This window comes from Triplophysa rosa, linkage group LG5 (genome assembly GCF_024868665.1).
Source record: "Triplophysa rosa linkage group LG5, Trosa_1v2, whole genome shotgun sequence".
NCBI classification, from domain to species: Eukaryota; Metazoa; Chordata; class Actinopteri; order Cypriniformes; family Nemacheilidae; genus Triplophysa; species Triplophysa rosa.
Window position 1 is genome coordinate 30,094,688 of NC_079894.1, and position 14,042 is coordinate 30,108,729.

General features: G+C 42.2%; 1 protein-coding gene across 1 annotated transcript in view; it reads left to right on the top strand.

Annotated features, from left to right (window-relative positions):
* The first annotated feature begins 3,216 nt into the window (after positions 1 to 3,216).
* dnm3b (dynamin 3b) overlaps positions 3,217 to 14,042 on the top strand; it is a 60,485-nt gene continuing 49,659 nt past the window's right edge. Inside the window, exons 1-6 of the mRNA XM_057334781.1 lie at positions 3,217 to 3,741; positions 3,966 to 4,146; positions 6,710 to 6,783; positions 8,139 to 8,288; positions 8,491 to 8,694; positions 11,711 to 11,809. Coding sequence (XP_057190764.1) covers positions 3,986 to 4,146; positions 6,710 to 6,783; positions 8,139 to 8,288; positions 8,491 to 8,694; positions 11,711 to 11,809 — 688 coding nt within the window. The 5' untranslated portion in view covers positions 3,217 to 3,741; positions 3,966 to 3,985. The remainder of the gene's footprint in view (positions 3,742 to 3,965; positions 4,147 to 6,709; positions 6,784 to 8,138; positions 8,289 to 8,490; positions 8,695 to 11,710; positions 11,810 to 14,042) is intronic.

Genomic DNA, 14,042 nt, shown 5'->3' on the forward strand with positions numbered 1-14,042 from the left:
TAAACCTATAGGTTTTTGAAAACACCTCCTTCCTTTCCTCAGTTTATAAATGAGCTTAAAATCTTGTCTTTACTTGAGAGATGACAAAGTGATATGGCTGTTACGTTAGCTCATTTTTTCAGTAAGATAAGTGCCTTGTAACCATCTAAATATGTGTTGGTATGTGTATTATTTGTTTATTACTGATTTAGTTTTGTTTGTTTCATTTATTCATTTTTTATGTAATATATAATTTTGAAAAAAAATTAAGCACATTACTGTCAAGTTGATATTTGTTCTGTCCGCAAGTTATATTCAGTTAAGACAGGTCACACATTCATTTTAGTCTGGGACTAGCCTTTGTCATGATCCTGTCTGTCTCTCGCCTGTTTTGTAGTGTACCTTGTTTCCCTCTTGTTCCAATGTTGTTCCGCCCCCTTGTTTGTTACCATGGACTTTTATCATAGACCACACCCATCTCATGTGTTGCCGTAGCCATTCATTGATTCATTGCAACTTCACCTCTTGTTATCTTGTGTGTACAGTGAGGGAAATACGTATTTGATCCTGTGCTGATTTTGTAAGTTTGCCTGCTTACAAAGAAATGAAGGGTCTATAATTTTTATGGTAGGTTTATTTGAACTGATAGAGACAGGATATAAAAAAACAGGGGAAACAATGTTATAGTAAGGTTATAAATTGATTTGCATTTCAGTCAGTGAAATAAGTATTTGAGCCCCGAGAAAAAATAACTTTGTGCTTGCCAACAAGGGTTTCTCCACCAAGTACAGAGGTAAGACATCGATTTAATAAAAAAAACGATTCAAACAAATGTACAAACAAATTATGCATCAAATAAACAGAATTAACAGATCCAAAACAATACGCTACAACACCACAACAGGTGGACAGAAAATAAATGACAGTTTGATCGTGGTTTACTTAAGAAAATAGTAAATTATATATTACATAGGATACATGTCAAATAAATTATTAATTTAAGTAAATAAATGAAACAAAACAAAATAAATTTATAAAATTAAGAAAAATAAATGATACACATATCAACACAAGGGGATGTGAATGACTTGAAAAAAATTGCTAATGCAACAGCATTTTCACTTGAGAGATTACAAGAGATTAAAAGGTTTAAATTGATTTATAAATTGAGGAAAATAAGGGGGAGTTTTCAAAAAAACTACATTTAATGAATAAAGAATTTGGCAAGTCCGAGAAGGTTATTAACCAGCTAATGCTGTGTGCAATCTTTCTAAAGAACACCAAACCTAGTCCGAAAGGCGGATGACCTCAAGAGCAGCGCGGGTGATTCTAAAAACTTACTTTATTAATAACATCATAAAACAAACAGGCATCAATTCAACAAAACATTAACAAATTAACAACTAAATGCATTTAAGCAGCACAGTAATCAAATATAGATATAATACAATGTGGGGTCTCGGGTCTGAGCACTTGTCTGTTTTGTTTCATGTCGAACACATGGTGCAGTTTGACAGCTCTCCATGTGCTCGGTGTCTTCGTGACAGCCCCGCCCTCGCGTGTCCGCATTAATTACCTCATTATTCTTTCACTCCGTTCACCTGGGTTGGCTACGGTTTTTCTCGCTCCCCTCCTGGTTTCTCATTCTCTCTCATAAACCCTCTTGTGCCTCCGTCCTTTGTCAGATCGTCAGTGTTATTTTCCAATGACTTACCGGTCGTTTGGGTGTTGGGTATCATGCTAATCACCTCTTTTTCGTCCAGGCTCCTGAGCTGTGTTTGCCACGTGGTGTCTTCTTGTCTGCCTGCAGCGTCGGACTCGCTGCACAGATCCTGTTTATCTGGCTGGTCGGTCTGACGGCTCTGGAGGGATTTCCCGTCCACACGTCCCCAGCCTCACAAGGAACCGCTTCCTAGTCTTGGAGACGGGTCCCTGTATGCTCTCCTGTCAGTCAAAGTGGATTTCATCCAAGTATCTCTGCCCTGCCGGTCTAGTGGATTCTCATTGGAATAGAATTCTCCTGTCGGTCAAAGTGGATTTCATCCAAGCATCTCTGCCCTGTCGGTCTAGTGGATTCTCATTGGAATATGACTCTCCTACCGATCTAGTGTATTTTTCAGTTACCTGTCTCAAAGTGGATTACTGAACTGCCTGTAGGGGTTGACCTTCTGTTTGGTTCATTGGACATTTTTGCCCATAGGCAAACAAGTTTGCCTTATAGGCACTCAAGATTAATATGAGATTGGCAGAAACTGCCTGTGATATGCGATCTTTACATCTAAAACTCGTGGAAAATGCAGGATGCGCCGCGTTCTCACCATCTCTGTTGCTCACACTCGTAAGTTATATATGCGGAAGACTAAGCCGCGATTCCAAAAACGTGGCAAGAAATGCATGCATCATCCGCACTCGAGGCACTTGCTTGTGCATCCAGTGTTCAAGCACAAAAACGCATAAATCAATGAATAAGTGACATTTTTAGTCATAGGAATAAACAGTTTTTAAGTGCATCGCAACAGCCAAGTGATCTTACCCAAATGACAGTTTGGGAACCCCATAGGCTACTGTGAGAGCTGGAGTCAAAAAGCAGAGATGCCATTGGATGGACCGCCCACTATAAATGATAAATATTCCCAACGAGATATTACAGAAACAATTTATTAAAGTTTTGTTTTTGTCATCTCTGTCCCCACTACTTTTCAAAGCAAAGTGAGGCTACGCCACTGATGATTTGTGTGATGTTTTGATTACTCCCCAGCTAACACAGTACGTTCTGACGACGTCGCCAGTTCGTCTTCATTTGGTCACCGTGACATTACTTTGTGACCATGTTCTGAGGACGCCTTTGCAACGTTACGTTTCTTAGAATATTTGCTTATGTTTCATAAACGTCCTAGCCACGTCCTCAAATAACGTTGTGAATTAATCCCATGGATAACGTTGTAGCGACGTGATGTACTGGTCTTCAGATATCCTAGTGCAATATTTCATGAAAAATAAGAATTGTCATTTTTTTATTTCACTGGGACATAAAAGCACATTTAAAGCGCTTCAACAGTTGCTTTAAAACGCTTTCATTCACTCATCGAAAACTGTGACCTTTATTGCCAATGTTTAGAGACACTATATTATAGTAATTAATTAGACATTAAGTCAATCAATGTAATGTCAGCATTTCGTTTATTAATGGAGTTTCAGTTAGATTCGACACGTTTTGACAATATTGACAGGTTTCTCAGATTTATGCCGTAGTGGTGAAAATCTAAATGACAGCAAGGATGTTTTTAAGAAAAAACATCTATATATGTCTGGGGAAAAAATTGGTCGTGGTCGACGTGATATTCCAGCCTCCGAGTACTTAACCGTAGGGGTGTCCGTGCGAGTTCTACTACAGCCAAGGCTTGCCTCATGAATATGAATTACGTCACCCATTCTCGCTAACTGATTGGTGAAACGGCTCGACGTTTGTACGTGGGCGCAGGTGAGATGGCCAACCAGCGAGCCCTATAGAGTTAAAGTCGCAGCTCATGAATGGTTATGAGATGTCGTGACTGGACGTCGCTCACGAGGTGAAGGTTTTACCGTAATGAAGCAGAGCGGATAAATCTCCGCTAGAGCGAGGCGAAGAGCGCGTCAATCATCGACTGAGAAGAAGCGATTCGTGCTTATTTGGACAGAAAGACACACATATGTGTATGCCAGTGCTCGGCTTTATTCAGCACTCATAAGACATTAATAACGGGATCTGAGGCTGTTATCGCGGTAAGTCTTCAGGAATTGTGTGTGTGTTTATAGAGGCCGCGGGCCATGACGATGGCGTACAAGCAATACATCATCCCCAGCTCGCACGAACAAGTGTATCTTGATCTGTGACATCGGGAATGCATCTTTAAAAAGCACACACACGTGCTAAACTGATTAGTGCGCGAGTGATGCGCACGAGCTGTTGTCCTTGAGCGTCACTGCTGCAGTGTTTGTGTCCTCAGCATCAGCACCCGTCGTCATCATGGGTAACAGAGGCATGGAGGATCTCATCCCGCTGGTGAACCGGCTGCAGGACGCCTTCAGCTCCATCGGACAGAGCTGTAACCTCGACCTGCCGCAGATCGCTGTGGTGGGAGGACAGAGCGCCGGCAAGAGCTCCGTGCTGGAGAACTTCGTGGGCAAGTGAGTCGACATCGTTCCGTCCATCCATTAAACTATCCATTACATGAGATGATATCAAATATCAAAAAGTACAGTTGTAAGATATTTACAATAAGCTGAATTCCATCCATCCATCATCCATGCAGTCGTCCAAGCTTCACACTGTGATGAACAGATTGACTGATTGATTTGTTAATCATTTTACACACATGATTTCTTTTACATAGTGAGTATCTCTCATCTATAACTGTTGTATATTGGCCGTAATATAATAATAATAACGTATTGAGACATATACAGATTAAATTGAAAGAAACATTTAGCCCAATATTCAGGCAGAATTTAAATATCACTTGACAGTGAAAGGGATGGTTTAGCCAAACTGAAGAAAGAGTCATACACAGGTTTTGAACGACACGATGGGGAATAAATGATGACAGAATTTCGATTTTTGCTGAACTCTCCCTTTAAACAACCTGAAAGGCCACTGGATATACAATAGGCAAATATACAACATGTCAATGCATCATTGTGAACATCATTGTGTTAATGATAACAAATACATTACATTGTTCAAATAATATTCTCAGACAATATCCTCTTCACAATCACACCAACGTGAAGCCGAGGATCTTCAATCACACTGAAGAGCTTCATTTCTGGCTGAACATTATCCTGCTTATTACACGGCTGCAAATGTAGGAAAGCCTGTTTACTTTTGATTTTAAGGCAAGACACAAAGTGCAAACCAGACACAATTTGATTTGATTATTTGTAAGTATAATCTCACATATGTGACCCTGGACCACAAAACAAGCCATGAAATTGAGATATACATTATATCTCAGATATTAAATAAGTAGATACCAAACCTAAGTGTGTAATTCCCAAAAAGCGGGCAGCAGTTGGCATAGAAGAAAATTGGGACAAATACAAGTGGGATCTTGTTGGTTGTAATCATGGCAACGTCCGCCCGACACCGCGACGCGAGCACCGCCTAGTAGGGTTGCACGGTGTACCGGTGCTACGGTAGCATCGCGATGCTAAAGCTTCAAAATACCCGCGATGCCTCTCTATTTTTGAAACGGTAGTATCGTAGTACCGTAGTTAATGTTGCATATGCGCATTAATATTTATTTGAACACTTACATCTGCCTTTTTGCGGGGTTTATCTCCAAAATGAATGTGTGTTTTGAATGTCTCGGACGAGTTAATGATTCAAATTGGCGATTTGAACGAGTTGGTTAAATGATTCACTAACTCGGTGGAAAATTGACGCCACCTACTGGCCGTTTTAGTTCTGCATTTAAAGTAAGCCTAATATTTCCCTTTATAAAGACTGCTGTATCAATTAAATTTGTCCAACATTTGAATTAGTTCCTACGTGAAAAATGATCTAGTGTACTTTTGTATTTACTACAGTAAACTACTAAAACTCATAGATACTAGTGTTTTTGAGTCTTACCATAGTAACCCTGATAGCACACATACATCTGGCTTACGTCTATTTGACATCTGCATTTACATCTGAAAGACATCTACAATACATTGTTTACTCATCTGCAATACGTCTCGGAGATGTCTGCTGTCAGACATCATATAGACATCTAGAAGATGTCTGTAAGATGTTTATGATTTAGAATGGATGTAAAACAGCTCTTTCTAAGATGTTTAGCAGATGTTTTTACGCAGCAGATCTCCAGATCTTTAGCAGACGTATCACAGACGTTCAGACATCTCCGAGACGTATTGCAGATGAGCAAACTACGTATTGCAGATGTCTTGCAGATGTAAATGCAGACGTCAAATAGACGTAAGCCAGATGGATTGTGCTATCTGGGAAATATTTAAGTATACTACAGTATTTATAGTATTTACAAATGACTAAATGTAAACGTATTTGCTACAATTTATCCAATTACTACAGTTAATACAACAACATATTCTAGTGCAAAGTATAATACAGTTTAGAAAATACAAAGTGTTTAATCTAAATCTGTGTTTTTTGTATAGATTTGAATTATATGGCACAGCATCGTGATACTACTTGGTATCGAGATACTTCAGCTGGTATAGTATCGTAAGACATGTTTATGGTACCGTGACAACCCTACCGCCTAGACTGCTCAAAGCGCTTCAACTAGAGAGAAAGGCGGCTGCCGCATGGCAATTCCACCGCTCACCGCGTACCGTCTGAATCCGCCATTACACTGTATTACCTCGAGTCACAACAGTAATCTTATGATTATAGTTTGTGTGATTGGCTCGGTTTTAGCAGGAAATATTATTCATATTTTAAAACGCTTTGTTTTCATTTAGTCAGAACAAAAGTGGCAGATATAAGGTGTCTATAACACAGGTGGCAATAAAGAGGCCAATCTGACAGACTGCCACTGCACCTGTCAAAATGACTTGCAGTAGCTGGATGGCCGTGCATTATTAGTTTTGAGCTGCCTTTATTGGAAATAACAGGCCTTGGAATATGGCCAATCACAATGAAGCATTCCAGAGTGCCGTGTAAAGAGCAGAGATATTGAATTGAAGGCAGGGTGTAATGAATAATCATCGGTGAGTGTTCTTTCAGGGATTTTCTGCCTCGTGGCTCTGGAATTGTCACCCGCAGACCTCTCGTTCTTCAGCTCATCACTTCCAACACAGGTGAAGTCATACACACACACACACACACACACACACACACACACACACACACACTCCTGTCTGTCTTTCTGTCTGTCGGTCTTCCCAGTTAACACATTTATGTTCTGAAGATGAATTTGGACTGAACCATATTTGTTCCAGTGACGTCACTTTGTGATTCCCATATTTGTCATGACACGTAACATTGGGCGAATTTGGGATGTGGTGGTTATCTCATAACACATACCTCATGTGGTTATCTCATAACACATACCAAATACCCATAGGCCCTTATTTAAATCATTGTGTACTGTATTCTATTGTGTTATGGTCTCTGTGTACTGTTGTTGCTGTTTCTGTGTTCTGGATGCTCCTGTCACCAAAACAAATTCCTTGTATGTGCAAACATATTTGGCAATAAAGCTCTTTCTGATTCTGATACCTGGACCAGACAATATCTGGGACATGAGGAGTACTTCCCAACAACCAAAAGGGCACATTGTTAAAGGGACACTTCACTCAAAATCTGTATAAATGTCTTTGTTCTGATGAACACGGAGAAAGATATTTGGAAGAATGCTTATGACCAGACAGATTTTGCGCCCCATTGACTCCCATAGTAGGAAAAAATACAATGGTAGTCAAAAGTGCCCCAGAACTGTTTGCTGTCCTACATTCTTCAGAATGTCTTCTTTTGTGTTCAACAGAACAACAACAAAGATAAAGTAAATTTTCCTACTATGGGGGTCAATGGGGGGCAAAATCTGTCTGGTTATAAGCATTCTTCCAAATATCTTTCTCTGTGATCATCAGAACAAAGACATGTATACAGATTTGAAACAACTCGAAGGTGAGGAAATGATGACAGAATTTTAATTTTTGGGTGAAGTATCCCCAAATGTATTTACATTATAACAGATTTTACTCTTCAGTGTTTCCCCTAGGTTTATGGCTTGGGGGGGGGGGCTGCGGTCTATATTTTTTTTGCGGTGGAGGTCCGGACAATACTTTTTTAAATAAATAATGGTAAATCAATCAATCTAATGTTTTATCAGGCCATTTACTTTATATTCTGATCGCCACAGTCTGTATGAAACACAGAAGGTCTGGTAACTGAGAGAATGTGTTGTAGGCTCTGGACTTTGTTGTGTTTTACCGGCGATTGTGAAGGAAAATAAGACGCTTTGTAAACTGCTTGGAGACACAGAATATATGTGTTAAACTAAATTAACACATATTTTTAGTTGAAGACTTTTCTTTGAAATACTTGATGTTATAAAGAACATGAAATCAGATTTTCAGATTGATACATGAATATGATTTACCTACTTTCTTTGCTGTATGTTTGTGTTTTCTGTGTGATGTTGAATGTATAGAGTGGGCAGAGTTTCTGCACTGCAAAGGGAAGAAGTTCACCGATTTTGATGAAGTCCGTCAAGAGATTGAAGCCGAGACGGACCGGGTCACTGGGGCAAATAAGGGCATTTCTCCCGTTCCCATCAATCTGAGGGTGTCTTCCCCTCACGGTACTGATTCTAAACACACGTGAATTATTCCTTATTGCTGGATTATTTGTAATGGTTTTGTAATGCTATCTAATTCATACAGCATGAAGGATTATACTGCATAACCTGTCAGAAAAGATTGTCTGAAATAACCTGTCTGAAAGATTCCAGCACACCTGTAGGTTGTTGTTCGTCATGTTGTTGCTGGTTTGTTGTTGCGCAGTGCTAAATTTGACGCTCATAGACCTGCCCGGCATCACTAAAGTTCCAGTGGGAGATCAGCCGGCAGACATCGAGCATCAGGTCCGTGATATGATCATGCAGTTCATATCTCGAGAGAGCTGTCTGATTCTGGCCGTCACCCCCGCTAACACTGACCTGGCCAACTCTGATGCTCTGAAACTGGCCAAAGACGTCGACCCGCAGGGTGAGTCGCATCAAACTTATACAATTTCCCTGAATTTCCCTCTAAACTTGCAGGGGTTTTTTTCATTTGGAGGAGCCAGTGACGGCGTTTCACCAAAACCTAGGGTATGGCAAAATTTCCTCTGGCCATACAACAACGACATTCCAAAGTAACGGAACCATAAATTATACCACATTATATCTAAACAAAACGTGTACAAGAATCCACAAAACTGAAAGAATGCACAAACAAAACATGCACAGAGACTCATATCGCTTCAAATGTGCTTTTTAAAGCTCTAATTTCTGCAGCAAAAGGGCAACTTCAACAAAATATCTACTAAACCATTTGCCATACTGTGTGTGACAGTCGCTTCAAACCCACAGCCATATGTTGTCATAACAACCACAGGGCTTGACATTAAGCATTGTCATGTGGTTGTCCTTCGGACAAGTAAATTTGTCATTCACTTGTCAGAGTACAAAAATTACTTGTCTAAAGATAAAAAATTATATTTAATTTGATTTCTCAATATAATTGTTTCGGATTTAGATTGGTCAAGTTTGCTTCTAAGCATTTTAACTAGTGTCCGCTTTGGCTGCCTGAATTTGGTTATAGGCCTACTCTCCGTGACTGCTATAAAACAAAGGCAAGCAGTAATTATTATTAGTGTTAAGGCTGTACGTTAACTTTTTTGCACATAGCACTGGTGCTAGAGAGGTTTAAAGTTTGGTAGCACAGGACAAACAATAGAAGCACAAGTATAAATCATCTGTTGTCATCATTAAAAAAATGTGCAAGTGCAGTTCATCATGAATAGACAGGTAAATGACAAATGACATTAATGTAAATCAGGGACAATCAGTTTTAGATTACCTACATTTGTTTTATTTTTTCTAAGTTCTGTGTTTTTCATTTTTTACTATACAGTAGTGGTATATTTGTCCACATAAATTACTGTAGTATACTATAGCGTAACTAAAGTATACAGTGTTTATCAATTTACTACAAGGGCACTACAATTTTCAATAGCAAATACTAGAGTACACTACACTACACTGGCAATGTTCAGCTTAACGGGACTTTTATTTTGACGAATCTTCGGGAAGACGCTTGAGTTTTTGTGTTTTTGCAGATAGCTTCACTCAAACAGTAAAACGCTCGGAATATTAACTCTCAGAGCGACTCTGGAGATGAAGTTCATATCCTCATACAGTGCAGATGCAGATAAATCCTCGACCATCACTCGTGTTGAATGTTAAACTGTGCACATAATTCACTCAGACCCGCAGAACAGCCAGATGACATTTAAGTAACAGGATTCCGCGTCCGCATCTAGTTAACGTACATGGACTCGGTGCGCGAGTAGCAGCGAGGTTGAAGCAGTGCACAATCTGGGACATCCAAAAGAAAACACATGTAATCCAAAAAGACGTGCAAATATTTAGTGCAGTGAACTGTGTGTCATGATTCTGCCTCATCATGTCATGTCTTTCTTGGTCTAGTGGCAGGATCTTGACGGAGCCTCATGTTTTGTGTGGAGAGAGGCATGTTATTGTTGGTTCTGACATAACATGCGCTCTCTCCGGTCTCGTCTTTGGCCCCGCCCCTCTCGTTCCCTCGTTTAGCTTTCCATTATTGTCTCATTCCCCGCACCTGCCTTGTGTTAATTTACCCTTGTTATCCTCCCTATATAATGCCCTTGTGTCTATTGTCCTGTGCTCGTTCGTACTGCTTGTTCGTTCTAGTTACCGCTCGTTACTACTGGCTATATTGCCCCTTTTTGTATACCCTGCCTGTTTTGTCTGTTTTGCCTTGTTGGACTGTATTCCTTGCCTGTTATCTCGTTGCCTTGTATGTATTTTGTCTGGATCCTGTCTATTTCTGTAAGTCTTAGTTTATCTTGTTCCCTTGTTTTATCCCCCTCGAGGGAAGTGTTTATTTTCAGTTTGTATTATTAGTCCAGTCCGTGTTTTCACTACGATCGTGAGTTTTTGTTTTGTCGTGTTATTAAAGTCTTGTTTCTTGTCAAACCGCTGCCTGCAATTGGATTCTTCCTCCTTGTCACTCCCCCGGTCGTGACACTGTGACTGCGCAACCCTGGCACATGGAGTACATTTCTGAGTTATTCATAGATTCACAAATATTATTCATCTTGCAAAATTTATACATCTGACTTGGGCAGATGAGATTGTTATGTGACTGTTAAAAAAATAAAAAAAGAATAATTGCCAATTTATTGGCATATGTCGACAATAAAGACCTCCTCACTACCCCTTACTTTACCATACACTTTATTCTTAAAAGGTAAGTTCATCCCAAAATCAAATTTGTGTCATTTTTTTTACTCACCCACATGACGTTCAACATGTTTTAAGACCTCCCGGCGTCTTCGGAACACAAATAAAGATATTTTTGATGACATCCGAGAGATTTCGAGGCCTCCTCAGACATCATGGTTATAGTTGTTGTCAAGGTCCAGAAAAGTACTAAAGACATCGTTAAAATGGTCCATCCGCTCATAGTGGCTCAATGGAATTTTTTTGAAGCGACGACAATACTTTATGTGCGAAAAACAAACTGAACTTTTTGGGATGAACTTACCCTTTATACACCTTAAAAAAGGCATTTTTTATATAGTTTCTCCATTTTGTTGAAAAATAAATGCCTGTATGATTTAATATGTGATGTGAAAATGTAGACAATCGAAAGGTGGATTCGAACCTGCATCGCGATAGTGATAAATCCACTGGTCACGCGTCTTATTCACTACACCATTGATACTGTTGCTGAGTGAGCATCGGTTTTACACTCTCAAATACACATGCTTCTGACTAAAATATTTTGATGATCTTTAATGAGCATCATTATGCACACTTTGTTTCCGCTGTTTTGTCTGAATGCGAGGGTATGGCAACTGCCATAGGCAAACGCCACCCCTGGGAGGAGCTGTATTCTTTCTTCTTCTAAAGAGGCGCATGTTGGCATCAGTGCTCTGGAGGCATTATGTAAGTTGCTAACTCTTCTTCATGTGCAGGTCAGAGAACCATCGGTGTGATCACTAAACTAGACCTGATGGATGAAGGTACAGACGCTCGAGAGGTTTTAGAGAACAAGCTGCTTCCTCTCCGTAGAGGTGAGAAAACATCTTTCTCTCTTGCTGCCTCGTGTCTCGTTTGCTGTATTTGATTGTTTCTCTCTGTATGATTTCACTGTGATTTATATTCTAAAAGCTGTTCTTCATCACTGGGATCTTGTCCAATATCATATCTGAACAGAATAGACACAAAGTAATTTCATTTTTTTTCAAAAAAAGCACTAGATAAATGAAACAATAAAGCGAAGTGGTGAAGATGAGCCATAAACAACAGTGAGTCAGTAGAAGCTGGGGTCTGTGTGAATTCAGTTCAATTTTATTTCATTTATGTAGCGCTTTTCACAATTTTGCATTGCTGTAAAGCAGATTTACATACAATTAGGCAGTGGTTACTAAAAAAAAGAGACATAAATATTAGGGATGCAACAATACAGCTCACCCACGGTTCAATATGAACCTCGGTTCCCCTTCAGTCGGTCTCTCGACGTTGTGTTGAGAGACAGACTGGGGTTTGATCTTGAGAACCTATCATCTCCGAGAGGAATTTTAAAACGCCAATGGGCTTGGCGAATGGCACACGCACGCCAGTCCCCACCCCATGCATACGGCGGTCATTCATTCATCCTTTGTTCTTCGGAACCTGCGTTGGCACATGATTGTCAAGCAATGACGGACTTCTCAGGGAGGGGGAAAGAAGCGGACTTCTCCCTCCTGAGAGCGGACTTCCCCTGGGCATCTCGGCAGCGAGCTACCGACCTAAAAGAGCAAATTTCTCACAGTAGCGAGCGTGTCTCGCAGCTGTGTCCTTGGGTGTGACAGACTCATCCCTGAATCAGACGGCAAGTTCCCAGGCGACTTCGACTGCCGCTTCGGCGAGGTTGACCGCTTCGGCGAGCAGCGGGGGTGATTTGGGGGTTCCTATGGATGTCGCTCCATCAGCTTCGGCTTCGTGGACCACCCATACCCCAGCACTCGGTGCGTTCCAGGCTAGCGGGCTCGGTGGCTGTTACTTCCCTGGATGGCGGGGCGACCAAAGGCTATGTTGACATCCCCCAGGTGGAGCGTGCAGTTGCGGTGCACCTGTGCCCGCAGACAGCTGTCACCTGGAGGGGTCGACCTAGACTTCCGTCCAAAGCTTGTAAGCTTTCTTTGACACTCGTGTCGAAGGCTTACAATGCTGCTGGACAGGCCGCTTCCGCCCTCCACACTATGGCGATCCTTCAGGTCTTTCAGGCTAAAACCCCAACTCGCATGAGCAAGTTACGCACTGCCACTGACATCGCGCTCTGGGCAACGAAGGCCACGGCACGTGCCTTGGGTTGGTTGATGTCCACCCTCGTGGTCCAAGAGAGGCATCTGTGGCTCAATCTTGCGCAGATGGGCGACACCCAGAAGGCCCGCCTTCTGGATGCGCCCATCTCGCAAGCTGGGCTGTTTGGTGACACCGTGGAGGACGTCTCACAACAGTTCTTGCCATGCCGCGACGTGACCACCTATCGGTCATCATGGTCCCGAGCGCAGCCTGCTTCCTAGCAGCCCCGCCCCCTGCGGCGGCTCCTCCGGTTCCAGGGCCCTCCCAGACGATGGCCCACCCGAGACACAGACCCCCGCGGAGGAAGGCATCTGTCCCCCCCGTCAGCAGGCCGCTAAGATGACCTTATCAGGGCCCGGCACCCACATTCTCACAAAAAGAGAGTTTTTCCGTGGGCTTTCTTCCTCCACAGCACCCTCGACTCGACGGTGTCTTGGACGGATCAAGCTGCCGGCCACAACCTTCACCGGACGTTGCGTTGGTCAGCGACAACAAGCAGGCATTTCAACAGAGCCGTCGACCTCCCCGGGGGTTCCGCCCCGTGCGAGGTGACCGCTCTGTCTGTCACCGAACCAGCCTCCCACGGCACGATGAAGCAGATCGTCCCTCTGGTTCCCCTGTCACGGTTCTTGGCCGCTTGGCAAGAGTGCACCAGCCCGTCACGCTGGCTAGAGAAGATGTTCCGTCTCGGTTATGCGATCCAGTTCGCCAGGCGCCCGCCCAAGTTTCGGGGCATTCTCCACACTTCGGTTCAAGGGGAGAATGCTCCCGTGCTTCGGGACGAGGTTGCCGCCCTTCTGGCGAAAGGTGCGATCGAACCCGTCCTTCTAAAAGAGATGCCTTCTGGGTTTTACAGCCCGTACTTCATAGTGCCCAGAAAAGGTGGGGGGCTGCGCCTCCTGAACAAGCACCTACACAAGCTGCCGTTCAGGATGCTGACGCAGAAGCGCATCTTGAGCT